Raw genomic sequence first — 20,818 nt, 5'->3', positions numbered from 1 at the left:
CCGGGCAACCTTATGCACCCCAGCCACCCAGATGCCTCTCAGGGAAGTGGCAGGCGCTGAAGGCCCTGTTAGGGTCCATGTCCCTTTCTTGATGACAGACCTGAGTCAGACTGACTCTAAGCTGGGCTTCTTTTCTTCTGGTTGCTCCCGCTTTACTAAAGAGTTCAAATACCTTATCCTTAGCTATGACCTTACTTGGCGGGACATCTGTTATTATTCTCTCCACATGTACTAACTCTGAAAGAGATCATATCATTCGAAAAGCTAGGGAAATAGCAGACTCCATGCATTGTCAGAATAATAGCACCTATCCCCCTGGGGAGACAGCCATTCCTACCCAGGATCCTACCTGGAATTACCAGACTCACCCCCAGCCCAATCCTGACTGCCTAAAGAGACCATATGGTTAATTGTCTCCTTCAGGGCATGAAGGCCGCCATTCAGAAAGGGGTCAATTATGAAAAAGTAGGGAAATCTACCAGGACCGCCATGAGAACCCCACTGTTTTTTCCTCCCGCCTTTCAGAGGCCCTACAAACCTACTAATATACACTCTAAAACTATGGGAATTAAATGAGTGTATCTTTATTACACTGGAATGAAGAAAACTTTCTTAAACAAGATATAAAAAAAGCATAGATCATAAGGTAAAAGCTGAATAAATTTTTTCTGCATCAACATTTTAAAATTTCATGTAGAAAAAGTCAATATAAGCCAGGGAAAAAGACAAGTGAAAGAGAGAAGATATTTTTAGTATATATATATATATATATATATATATATATATATAAATGATTAGTAGCCAGAATATATATATATATATAAAACTCCTACAAGTTACTAATAAAAAGCAACAATACAATAGAAAAATGAACAAAAGATATGAATAATCATTTCACAGAAAACTCAAATGGTACATAAATGTGTGAAAAGATGTTCAGTCTCATTAGTAATTAGGAAAATGCAAGTTGTAAAAAATGATCATTCACCTTGGCCCCACCTCCACCCAGGTAACCACTCAGCAGTTAGCTGTATATAGGTGTATCTTTTTTTCCATGAATACACTAACACATATTACTGACAATAAACGTATTTTGAATTGATGAACCAAGGAATAGCTGGGTGAGAATTAGACAATAGTAAATCAAGGGTGAGTTGTGTTAAAAGGAATAAGATGAATTTTCCTAGGAAACCGTGCAGGAAGCTGGGATTTCAGAAGCGTAATCTTAAACTCTTCATAACTAAATTTTGCCATCTGACAATTGGTGTTTTTAGGTTAAGTGAGTTAACAAAATGATGAGGGATTAAAGGGTAAACTTGTACTGCTCTTATTTTGCTGAGTTGGTTCTATGGGTCTCTTGGACTGGGGGGCTCTTTTTGATGTTTAGTGTATCCACCTCGTCTCCAAAACTATAGAGAGGGGGCGGGAGACATCTGATCTAGTTAGATTTTAAATGAAACTGAAATGAAAGTTGACTTCCTCATTGTGGATACCCATGTGACATGTTCCAATGTCTTTGAAAAGTGAATCTAGCTGAAGCCTTCCAGATCTTTGGAGAGAGCCCACCTTCAAGCATTCTTAGCCTGGGAGCACCTGCTGGTTCAATCATGTATGTACTGTCTGCTTTTTTTCCTCCAGTTTGATCTTTAAACAGTTTGTGTTTTTAGCTTGCTCTGCCTGCCGGGTTTTCAATCTTCCGTTTCAGGAAGTAAACTAAATAATCAAGTCGCTCAATTTACCTCTTATTTTTTTTAACTAAAAGGAATCTGGTTTTGAAAAGTTAATGTGTGCTTGAACATATAAGCCTGAGGCTGAAACATAGTTTTCTTTGGAATATAATTGGAAGACTTTTTACACGGTTACAATTCCAGTTATTATTTTAAATGAAAAAGAAACAGAAAAGAAAGCAGAATTCAGTTTGAGGGAGAACTAGTCACTGAATTTCTGTTCAAGTCTTTTTATATTTACATAGAAGCGGTGTTTTCAAAAGTAGTTAATTGCTTCCTTTGAAATAGATATTTTGATGGTTGGGAAAAAAACATTAAAAAAATTAAATGACCCTTGGATGTGAATGCAATACATAGGGGTTGTCTTTTCCCCACTTCTAAATGTTGTGCATATTTAAGTAGGCAGTGAAGAGGAACTTATGCATTCAAAAATTATGAAGATAAATGATTTTTCAAAGATTTGCCTTCTTTATAAGGATGTTGTGGTGTGTTGTTTTTTTTTGGAAAGAAGGAAAGAGGATTTCCTTTGGTTAGATTTCTTGGCAAATCCTGGAAAGTCCCTGCTTGCCTCCCCACCAACAACCCCCCAACCTTGGATGTAACTTTGGTTTACCAGATGTCAGGACATTTCTGAAAATCACATCTTAAAGAGCTACTAAGCATTAGAAGTGGTATTTCAGACATAAATCTGCAGTTACACTGTGTTACTGTATATCCCCCCAAAAGTTCCTGTATAATTCTGATTTGTAATATTCTGTCCCTTTGACAGACTTGGAGTCTCTATTTGTTATTATGAAAAAATACAGTCACAACATAAGCAGCTAATAGCTACTCTTCCTATGTGGCCCTTTCTTTAACAGAATGAAAGCGCTGCTTTTGGTGCTCCTGGGCTGTTCCTCAGCGATGACGCAACTTCACAAAGATCCCACCCTGGATTATCACTGGGATCTCTGGAAGAAAAACTATGGCAAACAGTACACGGAAAAGGTACAGGGGATTGTCACTTGAATGATTTGCTTTTACTCTAGTACCCTATGCTTTCCCCCTCTCAAATTATATTCTTACAAGCAATGTTTACAATAAATGTTACTCTCTCACTTCTTGCCAGATTCTGTTCTTGTTACTAGCGATACAGTAGGAAACAAAACAATTGGGGCTTATTTGTATCCTAGGGGAGGAGACAGGAAATAAGCAAATAAGTGAGCAGATATATAATACGTTAGATGGTGATAAGTGCAGTAGAGAAAAATAAAACAAGGCTTGAGGGGCAGGAAGGGCCATGGGTGATGGCGGTGAGAAGCTGGGAGTGATTATTCCATGTATATGATAGGATGGTCAGGCAAGGCTTGACATATAAGGTGAATCTGTGCAGAGAACTGATAGAAGCAAGGGAGCAAGCAAAGTACATCACTGGAGTAAAGGTCCCAGGCCAAGGTGAAAGAAGTACTTATTTAAGGAACAAAAAGCCCTATTTTAGTCCCTGGTACATAACAAGTGGTACCAGGTGTTGTTTCTTGATTCTCGCTTCCCACTTTGTACTTCAGTTTTTATTTCGAAGCATACTTACTGTTTGGTTTTAAGAACTTAATCCTAGTACTATAACTGTCTAATATTTCTGAATTTGTAAGCAAACATTATATATTTATTTACTTGATATATTATTTTTGAAGAAATGATCCTTTGAGTAGGACATGCATTCTGAGTTGTTTTCTTAGCGGTGATGGACTTCACCCTCATCCACTCCCCTTTAGATCCAGCCTCTAATTTCAAAGTCAGCTGGAGTTAGATGGGCAGGTAGTACCACGATCTGGTCAAATCAAAGCTCTTCTCTCTTTTCAATGATTTCAATCCCTAAGGAGGAATGAAAGTGACTTTCAATTAGTATCTTACCTTTATTTAATTTGTCCTACATTTCTTTATCTTAAAGTTCATTTCTTTTTTTCCTTCTCTGTACTTCATTCAATCTATTTTTCTTTCTTCCGTTTTTCCCCCTTCTAGTGGTTTGGAAGTGTATCTGTACGTGGCCAGTACTGGGGTAAAAGTAAAAACATTTGCACCAAGGGAGGGGGCTGCATCTAGACTCGCTACCTCAAATGAGGGTCTGGACCTGGGCCCTAACACTAAATGAAATGAGGCAGAAAAGAGTTGTTGCTGACTGCTCCTCGGGCAACTGCTTATTGTAAACTATGGCCTTGGGGGTCGGGGTGAGGGTCCGCAATGCACATTGTAGTCTATGTGTACTGGTTCTTCATAAATGGAGGGCAACGAAACCAACAGTCAAACTATGGATACACTCTGGGGCCGGCCCGGTGGCTCAGGAGGTTAGAGCTCCATGCTCCTAACTCTGAAGGCTGCTGGTTCGGTTCCCACATGGGCCAGTGGGCTCTCAACCACAAGGTTGCCAGTTCAAGTCCTTGACTCCCGCAAGGGATGGTGGGCTCCGCCCCCTGCAACTAAGATTGAACACAGAACCTTGAGCTGAGCTGCAGCTGAGCTCCTGGATGGCTCAGTTGGTTGGAGTGTGTCCTCTCAACCACAAGGTTGCGGGTTCAACTCCTGCAAGGGATGGTGGGCTGTGCCCCCTGCAACTAGAAAATGGCAACTGGACCTGGAGCTGAGCTGCGCCCCCTGCAACTAAGATTGAAAGGACAACAACTTGACTTGGAAAAAGTCCTGGAAGTACACACTGTTCCCCAATAAAGTCCTGTTAAAAAAAAATATGGATACACTCTGGATAAAATTAAAATAATAGAAGCAAAAATTGTTTTAAAATTGCACTATATATAATGGAGTAACAGCTATACAAATGAACAAACTGGAAAGAGTTGTATAGAATCAGCAATCCAGAAGACAGTACTGAAGCATTCACCCAGAAGGCAGCACATGAAAATAAAAAGAAATGCAGGTAAAAGAGATGAAAGCAAGTTTGAAGCTCCAAAATATCTCTGATAGGAGTTTCTGAAGAAGAGAATTAGATAGAATAGTGGAGAAGCAATATTTGAAGAGATACTGGTTGAGAATTTTCCAGATATGAAAAAAAGTCCTGACTCCTTCAATCCTAAGTACCCAGAAGAGAAAAATAAAGAAATCCACACCCAGACATGCAATGAACCTACAAAACAGCAGAGAGAAAATCACAAAGTCACCAAAGTTAAAAACAGAAGTACAATTAGACTGACATCTGCAATAATAGATACCAGAAGACGATGGAGAAATATCCTCAAATAACTGAAGAAAAATAGCTAGGCATGTATAGTCAGCAAAACAATTTTCCAAAAGTGAGGGATAAAAAAAGACATTTTAAAAAGGCCTGTAAAGGTTAAGTGAGTTTATTGCCTACAAAAGATACACTTCAACAAATAGCAGTTTCTAAAACACACTTTTGTGCTTACTGAGAAAGTTCATTATGTATATCATAAAATAATATTAATCATCATCAAAGCAATTAAGAGCAAGAATTAAGATTAATATGCAATTTTACCAGTTATATCGGATATATTCATTTATTTGCACGCTCCCACACAGATCCACATTTGGTAGAATGCTTCATACTATGTTTATTTTCATTATTAAATGCTTGTGTGTGCAGGATTCAGTATAACTATGTTCTTTCCCCTTGTATTTTAGAATGAGGAAGCAGCACGGCGACTCATCTGGGAAAAAAATCTAAAATTTGTGACGCTTCACAATCTGGAGCATTCGATGGGAATGCATTCATACGATCTGGGCATGAACCACCTGGGAGACATGGTAGGTAAATTACAAATAATCCTACTTCCAATCTCAGTCAGCATGGTTTCTGCCTCTTCAAAGGCAGTTTGAAGGTAAACAACAAAGGAGAATTATCTATATGTACACACAGTTAGAAAAATGTGGAATATAAAGACAAGAATTTGTACAGATTTCTTTAGTCCTACTGTGGCCACTTTCCTTAACAAATCCCTTCTTTAGAGGAATATGTTAAACTTACAATAGTAATTGTTTTCATTTTTTATTCTAGAAAGCATTGCCACTCACAATCTTTTAGCAACCATACTTATCCAAGTCTAAATTGACAATTTAATATGGTCCACCTGTTTTCTTAATGAAGAAGAGTGTGGGTATTTAATATCACAGATAATCGATCTCCCATTAGTTTTTAGATTCCATTCTACCCTACAAAACTTTACCACCGTGGCCAAAATTAAGAATCATCGTACCCCTTGGAAGGGGACCCCATAGGTAGATTAAATTCCTACTTAAATGCAGGAATCTCCTTTGTTAATTCTTTTTCACAGGAAAATCAGTTCACTCCACTTTCAGGCAGCCCTTTTATAAAATTCTGCCTTGCTTTGAACCAAAAACTTGCCTTATTGTAATTTCTAGTTTTTACCACTTTCTTCTTCTCCTTCCTAATACCTAACTGGGGTGCTAATGCAAAGTGTCAGCCTAAAGAGACCCAGACAATTCACCTACCAGATAATTAGCACTAACTACCTACCTAACTACCTACCTAACTACCACTAGTTCAGAACTACCACTAGTTCTCCTCAGTTGTTGACTATTTTCAATAAGAATATTGAAAAGTAAGATATAAGTGAAATAATATATATATGTATATATATACATATATATGTAATTGCAGAAGTCAAATGTGACTTGTATTCATCTTTTGTTATTGGTATATATTGGTGTTACAGTTTTAATCGTTTTTTCCTTTCTTAAAATGTGTGTACATGTTTTTGGCACCTGTGTGTGTGTATTTTATTATTATTTTTTTAACCTGTAGACCAGTGAAGAAGTGATGTCTTTGATGAGTTCCCTGAGAGTTCCCAGCCAATGGCGAGGAAATGTCACTTACAAGTCAAATGCTAATCAGAAATTGCCTGATTCTCTGGACTGGAGGGATAAGGGGTGTGTTACTGATGTGAAATACCAGGTGAGTGTCGTCATCCCAGGCCTCTGCACCCCGGTGAGAGCGCTCTCTTCCTTAGGTGCTTCCTCTAGCTTCTGAATTTGGCAGTGAACCTCCCCTATGTTACTTTCTAATTATTTTTGTTATTCTTGTCTTCCCATCTACATTGTAAGTAAGCTCTCTGAGGGACCACGTATCATACTTTAGTGGTATTCCCCACAATGCTTAGAGCACCAATGGTGAGAGCCACGTTAGACAAAAACTGTGAACTAAACTAATAGGTCTTGAAGACTTACCCAGCTTCAGCCATCCGTCCACTACACTGGACCCTCCACCAAGCCAGTTGCTTGAGAAACAGCATCGTATAGGAGAGAACACCAATCAGGAAGTTTCCCCCTCCATCTCACTCATGAAGTTTGGGTTTGAAGGAGAGGAAGGAACTAGAGCTCAGAGTGGTCTATCAGTTCTACTAGTCAAGTGCATTCATGACTAGGCTGACATGGTTAGAATAAGAAATATGAAAAAAAAAAAAAAAAGAAAAAGAAATATGGGCTTTATAAATTTGTTTCTATGTTTTGGCATTCCCTTTTGTTTGTTAAAAAAAACAAAACAAAAGCTACAAAAATCCTAAATTCGTTAGGGATAACAAAGGGTTCAACCCATGTGTCACCTTCGAGGTCAGGGGGAGGGAGAAGACCGAGCAGCTGCCCCAGGGTGTGACCAATGGAGAACGGGCAAACGAAGAAGTGCATGGCACTGCCAATCTCTTTTCCACCTAGATGTGTTTTTCTTTCAGCTAGGTTTGGGTTTCTTACTGGAGCTTCTCTAAAATATAAGTTTGGGAAGACCCAATAAACTACATATTTTGTTGACTATAAATCATTGAATGAGGTGTTTTCCATGGGTGCTTGCATTTTCATGGGTGATTTTGCTTTAACCAAAAGCAAATTCAACTTGCTTCCTTTGGGTAGAGAGCCAGGTGGGATGAGAGGAAGAGAGAGAGAGAGAGAGAGAGAGAGAGAGAGAGAGAGAGAGAGAGAGAGAGAGAGAGAGAGAAAGAAGTTATAATAGAGCTCTTGACCCACTGCACTTTTTAACTAAAGCAGCTTTGTGTTTTCCTGTTTGTAAAATAACTTTTCATCAAAAAAATTCTGAAGCTAAAAGAAATGTTAACCCTATGTTTCAGGCATCATTTGGCAGGAGGAAGGGTATTTTAGGTCAAGGTCATCACCCCAGCTCCTCTCAAAATCATTTTACTGTAGGCACCTATCTCCCTCCCTTAAGGGTGACGATGGCTGGGACTAAGTAGATGCTTAGTAAGTACTGTTTCTTCATATATTGGAATATGACAGTTCTGCTCTGAGCTTGACCATTTGCAAATCTTTATCAAGGTTGGACCCACCCAGAGAACAGTCAAATATTTAGTCTTCATTCCCACTGGCTAAGAGAAGAGGAAATTGTAGTGGGAGGCGCTCTTCCTGGAACTACTGACAGGGCTGACACGTTGGGTGTTATCCAGTTTGTTTTATGATGTCATCCTTACAACGTTCTATGCCAGCCTTTGTGACTTTGTCTCTGTTTTAGGGTTCTTGCGGTGCTTGTTGGGCTTTCAGCGCCGTGGGGGCCCTGGAAGCACAGCTGAAGCTGAAAACAGGACAGCTGGTGTCTCTGAGCGCACAGAACCTGGTGGATTGCTCGACTGAAACAAAATACAGCAATAAAGGCTGCAATGGCGGGTTCATGACAGAGGCTTTCCAGTACATCATCGACAACAATGGAATCGATTCAGATGCTTCCTATCCCTACAAAGCCATGGTGCGTCACAAGCAAGCATTTTGTGCTGCCCCATGACCTTATGTTGTGTCTTGACTGACCTTACTAAAGTCACCACCCAGCCAACCTCTTGAGAAGCAGTGTTGTGTGTGAGAACCCTGATCAGGAATTCTTAAACTCTCACAAGTTCTCTTTCTTACGCAGTAGCCTTCTTAATTTATCAGTGGCATATTGATTTTAAACAAGCAAGTAGAATGCATGCTGAAAAGTGGATTTTCAGCAAACCTTCCTTAAAAGTCTCTGTATCTGCCTGGTATTTAAACTTTTTTGTCCTGCGTTCTCCCATGCTCAGCTTTCTTCTCAGATCATTAACCTCGTCATTCTCCTACCTACTGGAAAGCTAAATAAAGCTCTCTCTTTCCTCCTTGCAATTTCATTATACGTTTTATTAAATGATATAAATAATATGTCCATATTACAGAAAATTTAGAAGAAAAAAAATCACTCAAAAATCTCCTACCTTAACCACTATCATTCTGGTTTCTTTCTTTCTTTTTTTTTATTTGTATATTTTTATTTGGAAATGTTTATATCAGTACAGTGGAACTAAATTTTAAGAGATACTAGGTGTCATTACTTTGGATATCATTAGTTTATTACAAAAGAGACATGGAAATTATTTACATGATGAGATTTCAGAACTTCAGTACAATGGGCAGCTTCACGTGATGCCGTCAGTAGTGATTTATTTCAGTCTGCATACTTTCCAAGAATGTCACTGTCTCTAAATAAGAAATAATCCTTGTCATCTATAATGACTTTGGTGCCTCCATATTCTGGAAGAAGAACTTTCTCCAACTTTCACGCTAACTGGTTGAATCTCTCCGCCCTTTCCTTGAGATCCGGATCCAACAGCTACTACTGTGGCTTGCAATACTTTTCCTTGAGATTTTTCTGGAAGCATAATTCCTCCCTTGGTTACAGTTTCCACAGCACTCCTTTCAACTAATACTCGGTCAAAGAGGGGGAGAAACTTTCTAAATGCCTGTCCTGCCATGACTCTGGCAGCAGCAGTTTGTACTCTTGGTTTATTTCTTTCAAGTTCTTTTTCCTACTAAGCATTTTAAAAGCAGAGTTGTACAAACAACAAACATGAATTAGTAACCTCCCCTTGTCCACTTAACATATACTCTGTTTTCCATATTATCTGGTCTTTACAAACTAGCATTTGAACAGCTTGTCTTGCAGGCATTATATCATCAAAAGGATTTTAAAGTTCTGATCTACAGTTAATGATCTTTATGTAGCGTACCCCTACAGTCCACCTCAGAATCTGAGGGACATTATCCTGGCAAGTTCTGCATGTACGAAGATGTTCACAATTTGAAACAAGCGAATAGTTGTGTTTTTCCTCTGTTATGGATGGAACATGCAACTGTTAGGGTTTGGAAGATTTGATTTTTCTTTCCTCAAAAAGAGGGAGGAAACTTAAACACTTGAAAAGGCTAGATGAGGAAAGAAAACCTATTTGAAGGTATTTGTTTTTACACTTTTATTGATTTTAAGTGTGTTTTTCCAGGACCCATCAGCTCCAAGTCAAGTAGTTGTTTCAATCTAGTTGTGGAGGGCGGCCCATGTGGGGCTCGAACTGGCAACTTTGTTGTCAAGAGCACTGGCTCTAGTCAACTGAGCCAACCAGCTGCTCCAAGAAAACTTATTTGAAATCCAGACTTAGGATATTGGTGATTTATAAAGGAAGTTGAAATATACTTCTTTATCTGATTTATACCTTTTTCTTCTTTTTTTTTTCAGGATGAAAAGTGCCAATATGACGCAAAATATCGAGCTGCCACATGTTCAAAGTACACTGAGCTTCCTTATGGCAGTGAAGAAGCCTTGAAAGAAGCTGTGGCAACTAAAGGACCCGTGTCTGTTGCTATAGATGCGAGTCATCCTTCTTTCTTCCTCTACAAAAGTGGTAAGAACTCCGATATAGTATCCTCCCGTTATGTGCTGCCTTGCACGATAAGACAGAATATTCTCTTGCCCCATCAGTCCACCTGTGGATGTTTAGGTTGAACGGAACCCTCCAATTTCATAGCTGCATTTTATACCCAGTTCTACTTAGTGCAGTAATACATCCCAATGTTTACTCCGGCTTCGTGAGGAGTACTATGATCAATTCTTTCCTTGCATTACAGTGGTACCTCGGTTTTTGAATGTCTCCATTGACGAACATTTCGGTTTAAGAACGCCGTAAACTTTATGGATCTATAGTATCATTAGATGGTAAACTTCAGGCTAACTTTGCAGTTTTAGGGGTTGATTTTAAAGGTCTGGAACGGATTTTGCATTACTTTCTATGGGGAAAGCGCACCTCGGTTTTCAAACATTTCAGAACTCGAACGGTCTTGCGGGACGGATTATGTTCGAAAACTGAAGTACCACTGTATCTCATTTAATCCTCACAATAACCCTGTTACATAGATGAAAAACCTAAGGCTCAGGTTAATTTGTCTAAAGCCACACAGTCTGAAAGTGATCAGCTAGGATGGGAAAGTGTGTGAGTTGACTACAGAGCCTGTTGGTCATACACTGTGGGTGCCGCTACTCCATGCGTGTGTGTGTGTGGGGGGGGGGGACACGGGGGGGGGGCAGCATTGTGTTACACAAAGAAGACCAGAATCTTTTTTTTAAACCTCACCTTAAAGACCATTTAATCTAGCAAAGGTTGAAAATGTATGGAATAAACCATTTAGGGATATTTACAAAGAAATATAATAACTGTATGTAAGTTAAAAACGATTTGGAAAAAGGTGGCAATTTATCAAAGAAGATTCCCGAGGGAGCTGTGCTTGGATGGATGCCCAACTTGGCAAGACAATGGACAAATTTAGATAGCGTTGATGGGGAAGAATTATGAACTCTAAATAGTTGAAACAGGAGAGGATATGTTTCCAAATTTTTAATGAACCCAGCCAGTGAGCAAAAGAGTCTAATAAAAGTCGTAGCATTTTCAAATGTTGTCACATCTCACTCGCTCTTTTTCTCCACACGTATCTTCTTCTCAGGTGTCTACTATGACCCATCCTGTACTCTGAAAGTGAACCATGGTGTTCTGGTCATTGGCTATGGTACCCAGAATGGGAAAGACTACTGGCTTGTGAAAAACAGGTAATGTATTTATACTTTAACGCATATTGAATTAAAATCAGGAATTAGAGGGAGGCCCAACAAATGCTTTCTTGTGATGACGATGACGAGCATAATACTAATATTTATATATCGCTCTTTACAAAGTGACATTCTCAAGTACTCAGTACTCCCATTTCTTCACTTCCTGTTCTGCTTTCAGCACTTTGTTTTCATGATTTATCTTCTGGAATACTTCTCTGATCATTCCTTCTGGTCTCCTTTGGGAACACCTAGTCCTCTGCTTAGCGTACAAGACAGATAAAAGTAAGACCTGAAAAGTATCCAGTGAGTGGCTGCTACATAGGACATTTGAGGCCTATTAAAGCACAGCTGTTTCAAATAATGTCACTTGTCTTCTTGCCAATCAACCAGCATGTCTGAGTTTGTCCACGGCATGCAAAAACACAGCCTTCCTTAGAGTCTTGAGCAAAAATTTGCAATGGCTTCCCTTTGCCTGTGGAATTAAACTGTAAGTTCCCCAGGCTGCAATTCCAAGCTCTTCACCACATGGCCCCAAATCACCTTTCTATCCTCTTTCCCCCATTACTCCCCTGGAGACATCCCATTTTCCTTTCAACTCAGTTTCCTGTTGCTCTCCAAATACAAACACAGTGGGCTTTTTCTCAATTTCACGCTTTTATTTACATCCTAGTTATAGCAGTTAATGAATTCTGCCTCATAATTATTTGTATACCTACAATTAAAAAATCCCAGAATCATAAAGAACTTTAGAAATCATTTCTCTTACAAAGACTTTTTTCTTTTTTCTTTCACTAGTCTGTGACAAAGTGGGGGGAAAAGACTGTTTCGGCGAATCTTTCATAAATCTAAATTTATTTGATGCAAAGGACTATCTTTAAATTAGAATGTCCTCTTAAGTTTTGTTTTTGCTGTTTAAATGTCTTTTCTTTTACAACATGACGGTGATATTAGGAGTATGTCTCTGTTCGTTTGTTTATATCTGTACTTGCTAATTTAAAAATTGGTAATTTTATGTCAATCTGCAAATATTTTTTTTAATTCTCAAAGTCCATGAAACAAAAAAGTAAGAGAACCACTGATCCCCTCTAACTTTTATGTGACCCATGAATTCCTTCTGCGACGTCTCTGACAAGTTGTGCAAACCTCTGATTAATCGCTTCCAATGCCAGGGGCTCACCTCCTCCCAAGGTAGCATAGTCCAGCTTTAACTGTGAGAAAATCTTAGCTCCAGTTCTAGGTCAAAAATCTGTTTGAGGGTTGCACTTTTCATTGCTTACTTTAGAATTTCCTGCCCTATGTCTTTTCCACAGTAGTCACTCAAAAATATTTCTTAATTGACAGTCTAACGGAATTTGTTTGATAGGAAATCATCAACTATGATCCCATTATGCAAAAACATTTAGAGGTGGAGCCTTGAAAAGGATAATAATACCCTTTCTCTGCGTAAGGTGTGTTTACAATGCAGGAGGATTAAAGGTTTGGGATGGACCTTGTAGTCTTTTCCTTGATATTAAGTTTATTCATCAGTATAGAACTAGGCCTTCCAGAGTATCTTGAAAATTGCCTAAAAGCCCTGGGGAAATTATTATATTACGTTGTTCTGATTTTGTTTTACAGCTCTTCATATACAGTCACTTTAGGAGAAAAACAATCTAAGAGACAAAAAGTTGATAATGTGATTTGATTGTATTCATTTGTAATTTTGTGTTTTTGTTTTTCTAAAGCTGGGGCCACAACTTTGGTGACAACGGATATATTCTGATGGCAAGAAATAGTGGAAATCACTGTGGAATTGCCAGTTATCCCTCTTACCCAGAAATCTAGAGGATCTCTTCATTGTTATAACAAACTAAAAAAGATGAAACACTTTCTCTTCACTTAATTTTACCTGCTGTATCCGGTAGAAATAAGTGTGTCATGATCAATGCATATTTACTGTACTAACAGAATACATAGTTGGAGTCTTCTACTTTTAACTTTGCAGATCTTGGTAAAAGTTTGCTAAGTAAAAATTAACAATGTACTGTAATTATAACTGTGTGAGAATTAGTCAACCCGACACAATCTGTCATGTTTGTCATTGTCTTATTTTACACTCTTTGTCTTTTTAAGTCCCCGTGTAACTTGATGGCATATAAATGCTTAATAAATACCTGTCATTTCAATTTTGTACCGTTGCCGCATAGTATTCTTTTCTTATTCTTAGGTAACTCTTATAATCTATATGAGAGTGTACATGGTTAATGTGGCTCAGGTTGTATCTTTCCTGGTAAAAGGATTCAATATATACAAGTATTATAATAAATGATGTTAAAGTAGATAAATGCTTAAGAGACAATCTGTTTTCAAATACTTTGGAAGAATTATTTTAATGACCAACAATTAATATACTAATTCAATTATGCTTACCTAGTCATTAGCAATTTGGCCAGGACCTTTTGGGGAAAATAATTAAGTCAATTTGAATAAAATAACTAAACTGAATTTCTTTTAATATTTAGTATTTAATATTCTGTTACTCATTTGTATCTAATTCAGATTGATCTCACAACTGCTCTAAATTAATAGACAGTTTCTGAAAAGGCAGCAAGAACTTTAAATTTTATAAGTTTGTGCCTAACACATGAAAAATGTGGGGGATGATGTCATTAGTATATCTTAAGCTGAACTTAAACAAATTTCACTGTCTCTGGTTCCCTCTTAAAGTGTGTTTTAAAGAACAAGAATTGATAACTATAAAAACATGGTCATAATATATGACTATCATCAAAAGTGGAGAGAAACATTCTAGTTAAAAAGTATTGAGTTGATTATTCTTTAGTTTTTATTTTGCCCGCAATTTTTCAAGCACTATAAATGCAACAAAAATAAGAGTTCTTCACCTTTGTCAGTCTGATGAAGTCTGTGGACACCTCAGAATAATGTTTTTAAATGCATAAAATAAAATATATAGTGTTACAAAGGAAGGAAGACAATTATATTGAAATACAGTTGTTAAAATGTTAAAATATAAATGTGTGCAGGTCATACAACCCTCATGTGAGAAGTGTTATACTTGTGTCTTTATACATGCATTAAATAACAAGACTTAATAACTATCTTAAATTTGAAGTAAAGATGAGTATAAATGATATTTGCAGATAGCCACAAAAGCTATAATGTGATATGAAAATATCTGAGTTGTCTTTTGGTGAGAAAGTTACAAGTATTGCTGATATTATTGTGGGTTATGGACTACATTCAGAATTAAAGGAAATGATAACTTTCAGTTAGAGGTTAGTGAAAATAAAGATGTAATTTTTTTCCCCATACAAATTCACAGATTCTCTGAATTTTATCCATGTACCCTTTAGGGATCCGTGGATCCCAGGTAAAGAACCCCTGAACTAAATAAGGGCAGTAATGAAATACCTAACAAAAATCTTTATTGTCCAACATAAGGGAAAATTTTAGCAATAAGTAATTTCAAACTTACAGAAACAAAAACTTTTCTTAAATAAAAAGTTTAAGATAAGAAATAAATTTAAGAAAAAAACTTATTCTGGAACTTGTATATAGAATGATTTGAAGACGCTAAAAAGGATATTAGCTAGAAGTTATTACAGTAAGTATATATGTGAGATAATAAAACCCTGGACAAATTAAGCAGCTGTGAAAAAATAAACAAAAAAATTTAAAAAGGGGGTGGCCGGTTAGCTCAGTTGTTTAGAATGTGGTGCTAGTAACACCAATGTTGCCAGTTCAATCCCCGCATAGGCCACTGTGAGCTGCGCCCTCCTGAAAAAAATAAAATTTAAAAAATAAATAAAGTGATACTAGTTTTAAAAAAATAAAAATAATTTAAAAAATACAAAAGAGCAAATTGGAGTCATAGAGTAAAAGTTGACAAAAATTTTAACTGGGTAAAACAGGTAAAGAAACAGAGGATTTAAACATTCCAGAACTAGAAGTCTACTGGACAATGCCATTAAAGGTAGTTAACAAAAATATGAAGACAGAGACTTATTATCTCTTTGAATAAAATTGCTCTTACTCTTCTCTAAATGAGAATCTTCGTGATGCTTCAAATATGCATACTTTAAGTTACCAGACAGCTGTATTAATCAGAACATGTCTGTCTTTAAAAACAAAAAGAAAAGCAACCTTTATAAGACATGACTATTCAAGATGCATCAATGTGTCTTTGCTGATGCCCACCCCCCATCCTTCAATTCATTCTCCAACCAATAGCCAGAGTGATCATTTAAAACTATAAATTAGATAATATCTTTCCCAATTATAACCATTCCATAGTTCCCACTGCACCTGAAAAAAAACATCAATTCCTCAACATTGACTGTTAAATTCTGCTTATCTCGTCTTTCCTTTCTCATCTGGGGTCATTTCTCCACATTTGCTATGCTTCAGCCATACTGGCCATCCTTCCGCTTTTTAAAGCACTTCTTACTTTGCGAGTGTTTTCTCTCTGCCCAGAATGCCCTTCCGCCCAACCCTCCCACACCCTCCCCAACTCTTCTTCTAGTAAGTTCTTTGCATCCTTCTGGTTGTAACTCACATGTTATTTCCTCAGAGAGCCTTCCACCACTCACCCTCTCATCTAAACTAAGTTGCTCCACCTTTGACTTTCTCATTGAAGCCAGTGTTTTTCTTTCATAAAGCCTTGTGTCAAATTGTAACTCTGTATGTATTTATATGCTTATGTGTATAACATCTCTTTCCTTCTTTAGACTGTAAGTTCAAGGAGGGCAGAACTCATGAGTCTTGTTTACCATATTGCACCTAGAACATAGATAGCATACATAGTGCCTGCCTTAAAGTAGTCAGTCACTATTTGTTGAAAGAATGAATGAGTGATGAATGAATGCAAATGACTGACCAGCACATTATAAGTCTTAGAAGTAAAAATATGTCCTAATAGTTTGTTCACAATAATGGAAATTTAACACTTTTTAGAAACTGTTTTAAAACTCCTGTTAAAATTTAAAGGAACCCATTATTCAATCATTTCCCTCTTTTCCTCCCTCTCTCTTTCCTCCTCTTTCCAGGCCAGTACTTTGAAAATATTTTGTTCCTGTCTTTTCTGCTTCACTAAGATAAAGATAATGAATGAGAATGCTTTAATCAAACATATAATATTCACGTAGCTATCAGTTCCTGAGGTGTTTTTTTTTAATTTATTTAATTTGTAGTAGCGCTAATGTATTCAATAGCTCAAAAATCAAAAAGTATTGTAAGGGAGGAAAAAATATCTTTTCCTATTACCCTCATGGGGACAGAGTCCCAGAACAGTTTCCAGGCTCTCGGCCTCACGTGGAAAGGTGCTTGCTTGCTCAGTTATTAGATGGCCATCAGCTGTAATCAGATGGACATCCGCTGTGGCTGGGTGGCCATCAGCTGTAACCAGTTAGCCATTGGCCACTAATATAACTGCCATGGCTACACTAGGGGGTTGGTTGGTTGGCAGAGAAGTGGACTGTGGATTGCGGCTAGCAAATGGGGTTAGCAACCATGGATGGCAGATTGCGGATCGTGTGGATTACTTTCTGTGTCTCGCCCGGCCGCCAGCGAGACTGGGGTGCAGGAAGACCCCATTGTTGGGGTACTGGCGGATGTTTGCTTTCATGTCTTGACCAGCCGCCATTGAGAACATAGTGGTATGACTCCCCTATCTATGGCTCCGTTGTTCCTTTTCGGCCGCCCCATATCCTGCGTTCTTATGCGGGGCGCGGGATCTGAGACCCTGCATGACAACCCTCCTAGCTTCTTCAGCTGGAACCCTGTAAATTCGACTGTCAAAAGGCAGATTAACAAGAGAAAAGCCTACAAATTTATTTAATATACATTTTACATTACACGGGAGCCTTCATAAGGAAATGAAGGCTGGAAGAAACTGTTCAACTTCAGTGTATTTAGACTAGGTTTGAAGAAGAGTGGAAAGTCCTGGAAAAATGTGATAGGACAAAAGGGTATGAGCTAAGGGTAGTGACTGGAGGAAACTCGGCCAAGCCTGTTCTTAGGGACTCCTCTCGGCATCCCTCCATCTTTGGAGAAAAGAAAGCTCCTTTCCTTTTCCAGGTACAGGGTGGGCTTCTTTCACATGAGGGTCTTACAATCTGCTTCAGAGAGTCCTTCCTGCACCTGCAGTTTTTCAAATTCCTTCAGCTTAAAATAGCCAAGGTGCCAGATTTTGGCGTAGTGTGTTCTGAACCCTGTCGGTATATAACACTGAACTCACAGCCAAAAGCCCTTTAACTCCTGCCTGAACAAAGCTTATCTAACATGTATTTTCTCTGTATGGCACATCACAACTTTCTTACATTTAGACACACCAGACAGCACTTCTGCACAATGCATGTTAAACGGCAAAATCATGCACACAGAAAAAGGCACAAAAGTGCAAAAAACCTGGAACTACATAGGCCACCAAAAGGACACTTGTTTACAATATGAGAGCTGAAACAAGAAAGCAGAGCATCACGTTGTTCAGCCTCAGCTGGGGACACATGTGTAGGGAGACTCAAATTTCTGCCACTCTGCATCTCTGCATGTCTGCAAATGACTACAAAAGTGCTGTACTGGATTGATTATTCATTGGGGTTACAAATAAACTTTAGTAACTAGGTGAATTCACATATATGAAATCCATGAATAATGAAGACTTTATATTCCATGAAAAAAACTCTATCCCACTCCTTTCTCCTATAGGCTCAGATCTCTACTCCCTAGAAGTAACCACTATTATTAGTTTCTTGTGTATCTTCCTAGAATTTATTATGCATATGCAGGCAACTTAAACATACATATAGGTTACTTTTTTATCCTTAATTTTGAAGGAATCCAGAATATGCCACAGTGGCATAAGGATTATCTTGAACTGAAGACATTTGAAAATCAATGGCTACAAGAAGAAATGTCACATTTCTTTGTGAATTCCTATGCACATGTACATAATTAAATGGTTTTTTTCTCTTGCTAATCTTTCTGTTGTCAGTTTAATTTGCAGGCCCCCAAGTACTAAACCTAAGAGGGTAGAGGAAAGGTTTTTCCTCCCCAACAATTTCAAGCAAATGATAAATTGTATAAAAATTTATCTATAGGGGCCGGCCCGGTGGCTCAGGTGGTTAGAGCTCCATGCTCCTAACTCCAAAGGCTGCCGGTTCGATTCCCACATGGGCCAGTGGGCTCTCAACCACAAGGTTGCCAGTTCAACTCCTCGAGTCCCGCAAGGGATGGTGGGCTCTGCCCCCTGCAACTAAGGTTGAACACGGCACCTTGAGCTGAGCTGCCTCCCGGATGGCTCAGTTGGTTGGAGCACGGGCTCTCAACAAGGTTGCCAGTTCAATTCCTCAACTCCCGCAAGGGATGGTGGGCTGTGCCCCCTGCAACTAGCAACGGCAACTGGACCTGGAGCTGAGCTGTGCCCTCCACAATTAAGACGGAAAGAACAACAACTTGAAGCTGAACAGCACCCTCCACAACTGAGATTGAAAGGACAACAACTTGAGTTGGAAAAAAAAAAAAAAAAGGCCTGGAAGTACAGTGTTCCCCAATAAAGTTCTGTTCCCCTTCCCCAATAAAAAAAATCTTTAAAAAAAAATTAAAAAAACTTAGTGCACATTTAAAAAAAAAAAAAAAATTATCTATAGTATATACATGTGTATCTTGACAGTCTTTGTGTGTAATATAACCAAGAATTTATCAATTTCTAGACAGCAAAAAGTTATGTTCTCTACAATACGTAGTAGCTGTTATTAAACAATTCAGAAGCACATTCAAAATGATTCTGTCATTAACGCTATGCATGACTGAAGGTTGTTTTATCTGTAAAAGCCTAACATCCCATCCTCTTAACCAATATTTTTAAAAATCAGTAATATTTTTAAATTGATAATTATTTTAGCTGTTTCTTCTAGTATTTACCTTTAGTTTTCTAATATATTTGTGTTGCTTTTTTTTTTTTATGAGGGTACAGCTCACAGTGGCCCATGCGGGGATCGAACTGGCAACCTTGGTGTTATCTGCACCATGTTCTAACCAACTGAGCTAACCGTATTGCTATTTTTTGACATTAATTTTAAATGATATCTGTATATTTACTATTATAGTAGTTGATGTTAAAGCCCTCTTGCACCAACACCACCCATTTCTCCACTCTCATCCTCAAAATATAGTCAGTGATATCAGTTAAATCAGTAATTAGTGATTGCATTGAAGGAGTTCAGAACAGAGCACGCCAAAATATGCTACTCTGGCATATTGACTATTTTGACTTAAAGGCACTTGAAAAACAGCAGCTGCAAGAAGGACATTTTGCTCTTCCTTCTTTTTCTTAAAAGCAGGAGATGAAATTCCCATGTGAAAGACGTCCTGCCTATACGACAAGGAGAGACAGTCTTATCACCAAGAACGTGAAGTCGAGGCCGAGATAAACCAGTACAAACTTTGTTTAACTAATCTTTATCTTCCCAGTCATTTCTCTACTCATTTCACTACCCCAGCCCAAGCCCTTTTGCTTAGTCACATTTTCACAGTTTACTCTTTGTCCAATTCAGTATATAAGCATTCAACTCTGCTTCTTAGGATCTTCATTTTTCTTGTGAAAACTCCCATGTACATGTAAACATATATATTATATACATATATATTACATGTATGTTCATATACATATTATATATACATATATTATATAAATGTAATATATATTACATATTTACATGCTTTTCTTAAACTTGCATGCTTTTCTTCTGTTAATCTGTCTTCTGTCTGTTTAATTTGTAGCCAGAGACCCTAAGACAGTAGAAGAGAAATTATTCCTTCCCTACAGCATTATGCTGATTCTATGGTTCACAGATTGGCTATTTCATTTTTTTTATATATGTAGTTGTTAATGACTCAAAATAAATTTATTATGAAGCACCATATCATAAACTTAATATGTCACCATTACGTGATGCAGTGGCTCCCCCTCTGCCAGCACTGAAATTAATTGTGATCTGGGACAACCAACTTTACCAGAATCAGTTTTCTCATCTCTGAAACAGGGGTAATATTTGTGTCTTCCTCACAAGGTTCTTGGAAGAAGCAAAGTAAGAGTAAGATAGAAAAATAAGATAGTGAAATGTGAAAGCCCTTTGTAAACTCTAAGTGTGAGAGAAATAGAAAGCCAAATAATTATTAGACCAAGGGATTGTCACTGATTTTGACCCTGAAAACAGGGGTCTAGTTTTCATTCCTCTCTTAAGTGACG

At 37.9% G+C, this 20,818-nt stretch overlaps 1 protein-coding gene and 1 pseudogene across 1 annotated transcript; one reads left to right on the top strand and one right to left on the bottom strand.

Moving 5' to 3' along the window:
• Positions 1-1,466: 1,466 nt before the first annotated feature.
• On the top strand, positions 1,467-13,741 carry CTSS (cathepsin S). Its single transcript, XM_074318691.2, has 8 exons — positions 1,467-1,609; positions 2,588-2,714; positions 5,355-5,477; positions 6,496-6,645; positions 8,206-8,436; positions 10,207-10,372; positions 11,466-11,568; positions 13,296-13,741. Exons 2-8 carry the CDS (start codon positions 2,589-2,591, stop codon positions 13,393-13,395), a joined length of 999 nt encoding a protein of 332 aa, XP_074174792.1. The 5' UTR covers positions 1,467-1,609; position 2,588; the 3' UTR covers positions 13,396-13,741.
• LOC141568524 (10 kDa heat shock protein, mitochondrial pseudogene) lies at positions 8,972-10,057 on the bottom strand (annotated as a pseudogene).
• Positions 13,742-20,818: the final 7,077 nt, after the last annotated feature.

The sequence above is a fragment of the Rhinolophus sinicus genome, chromosome 7, assembly GCF_057876585.1.
Source record: "Rhinolophus sinicus isolate RSI-liver-muscle chromosome 7, RSI-T2T, whole genome shotgun sequence".
Classification (NCBI taxonomy): domain Eukaryota; kingdom Metazoa; phylum Chordata; class Mammalia; order Chiroptera; family Rhinolophidae; genus Rhinolophus; species Rhinolophus sinicus.
The sequence above is the reverse complement of the archived record's forward strand: the minus strand, read 5'-3'. Positions and strand labels throughout refer to the sequence as shown.

Coding starts and splice junctions, on each gene's coding strand:
- CTSS (XM_074318691.2), top strand. CDS start 2,589: ATGAAAGCGCTGCTTTTGGTGCTCCTGGGCTGTTCCTCAGCGATGACG. Junction 2,715..5,354: donor GCAAACAGTACACGGAAAAG/GTACAGGGGATT, acceptor CTTGTATTTTAG/AATGAGGAAGCAGCACGGCG. Junction 10,373..11,465: donor TTTCTTCCTCTACAAAAGTG/GTAAGAACTCCG, acceptor TCTTCTTCTCAG/GTGTCTACTATGACCCATCC.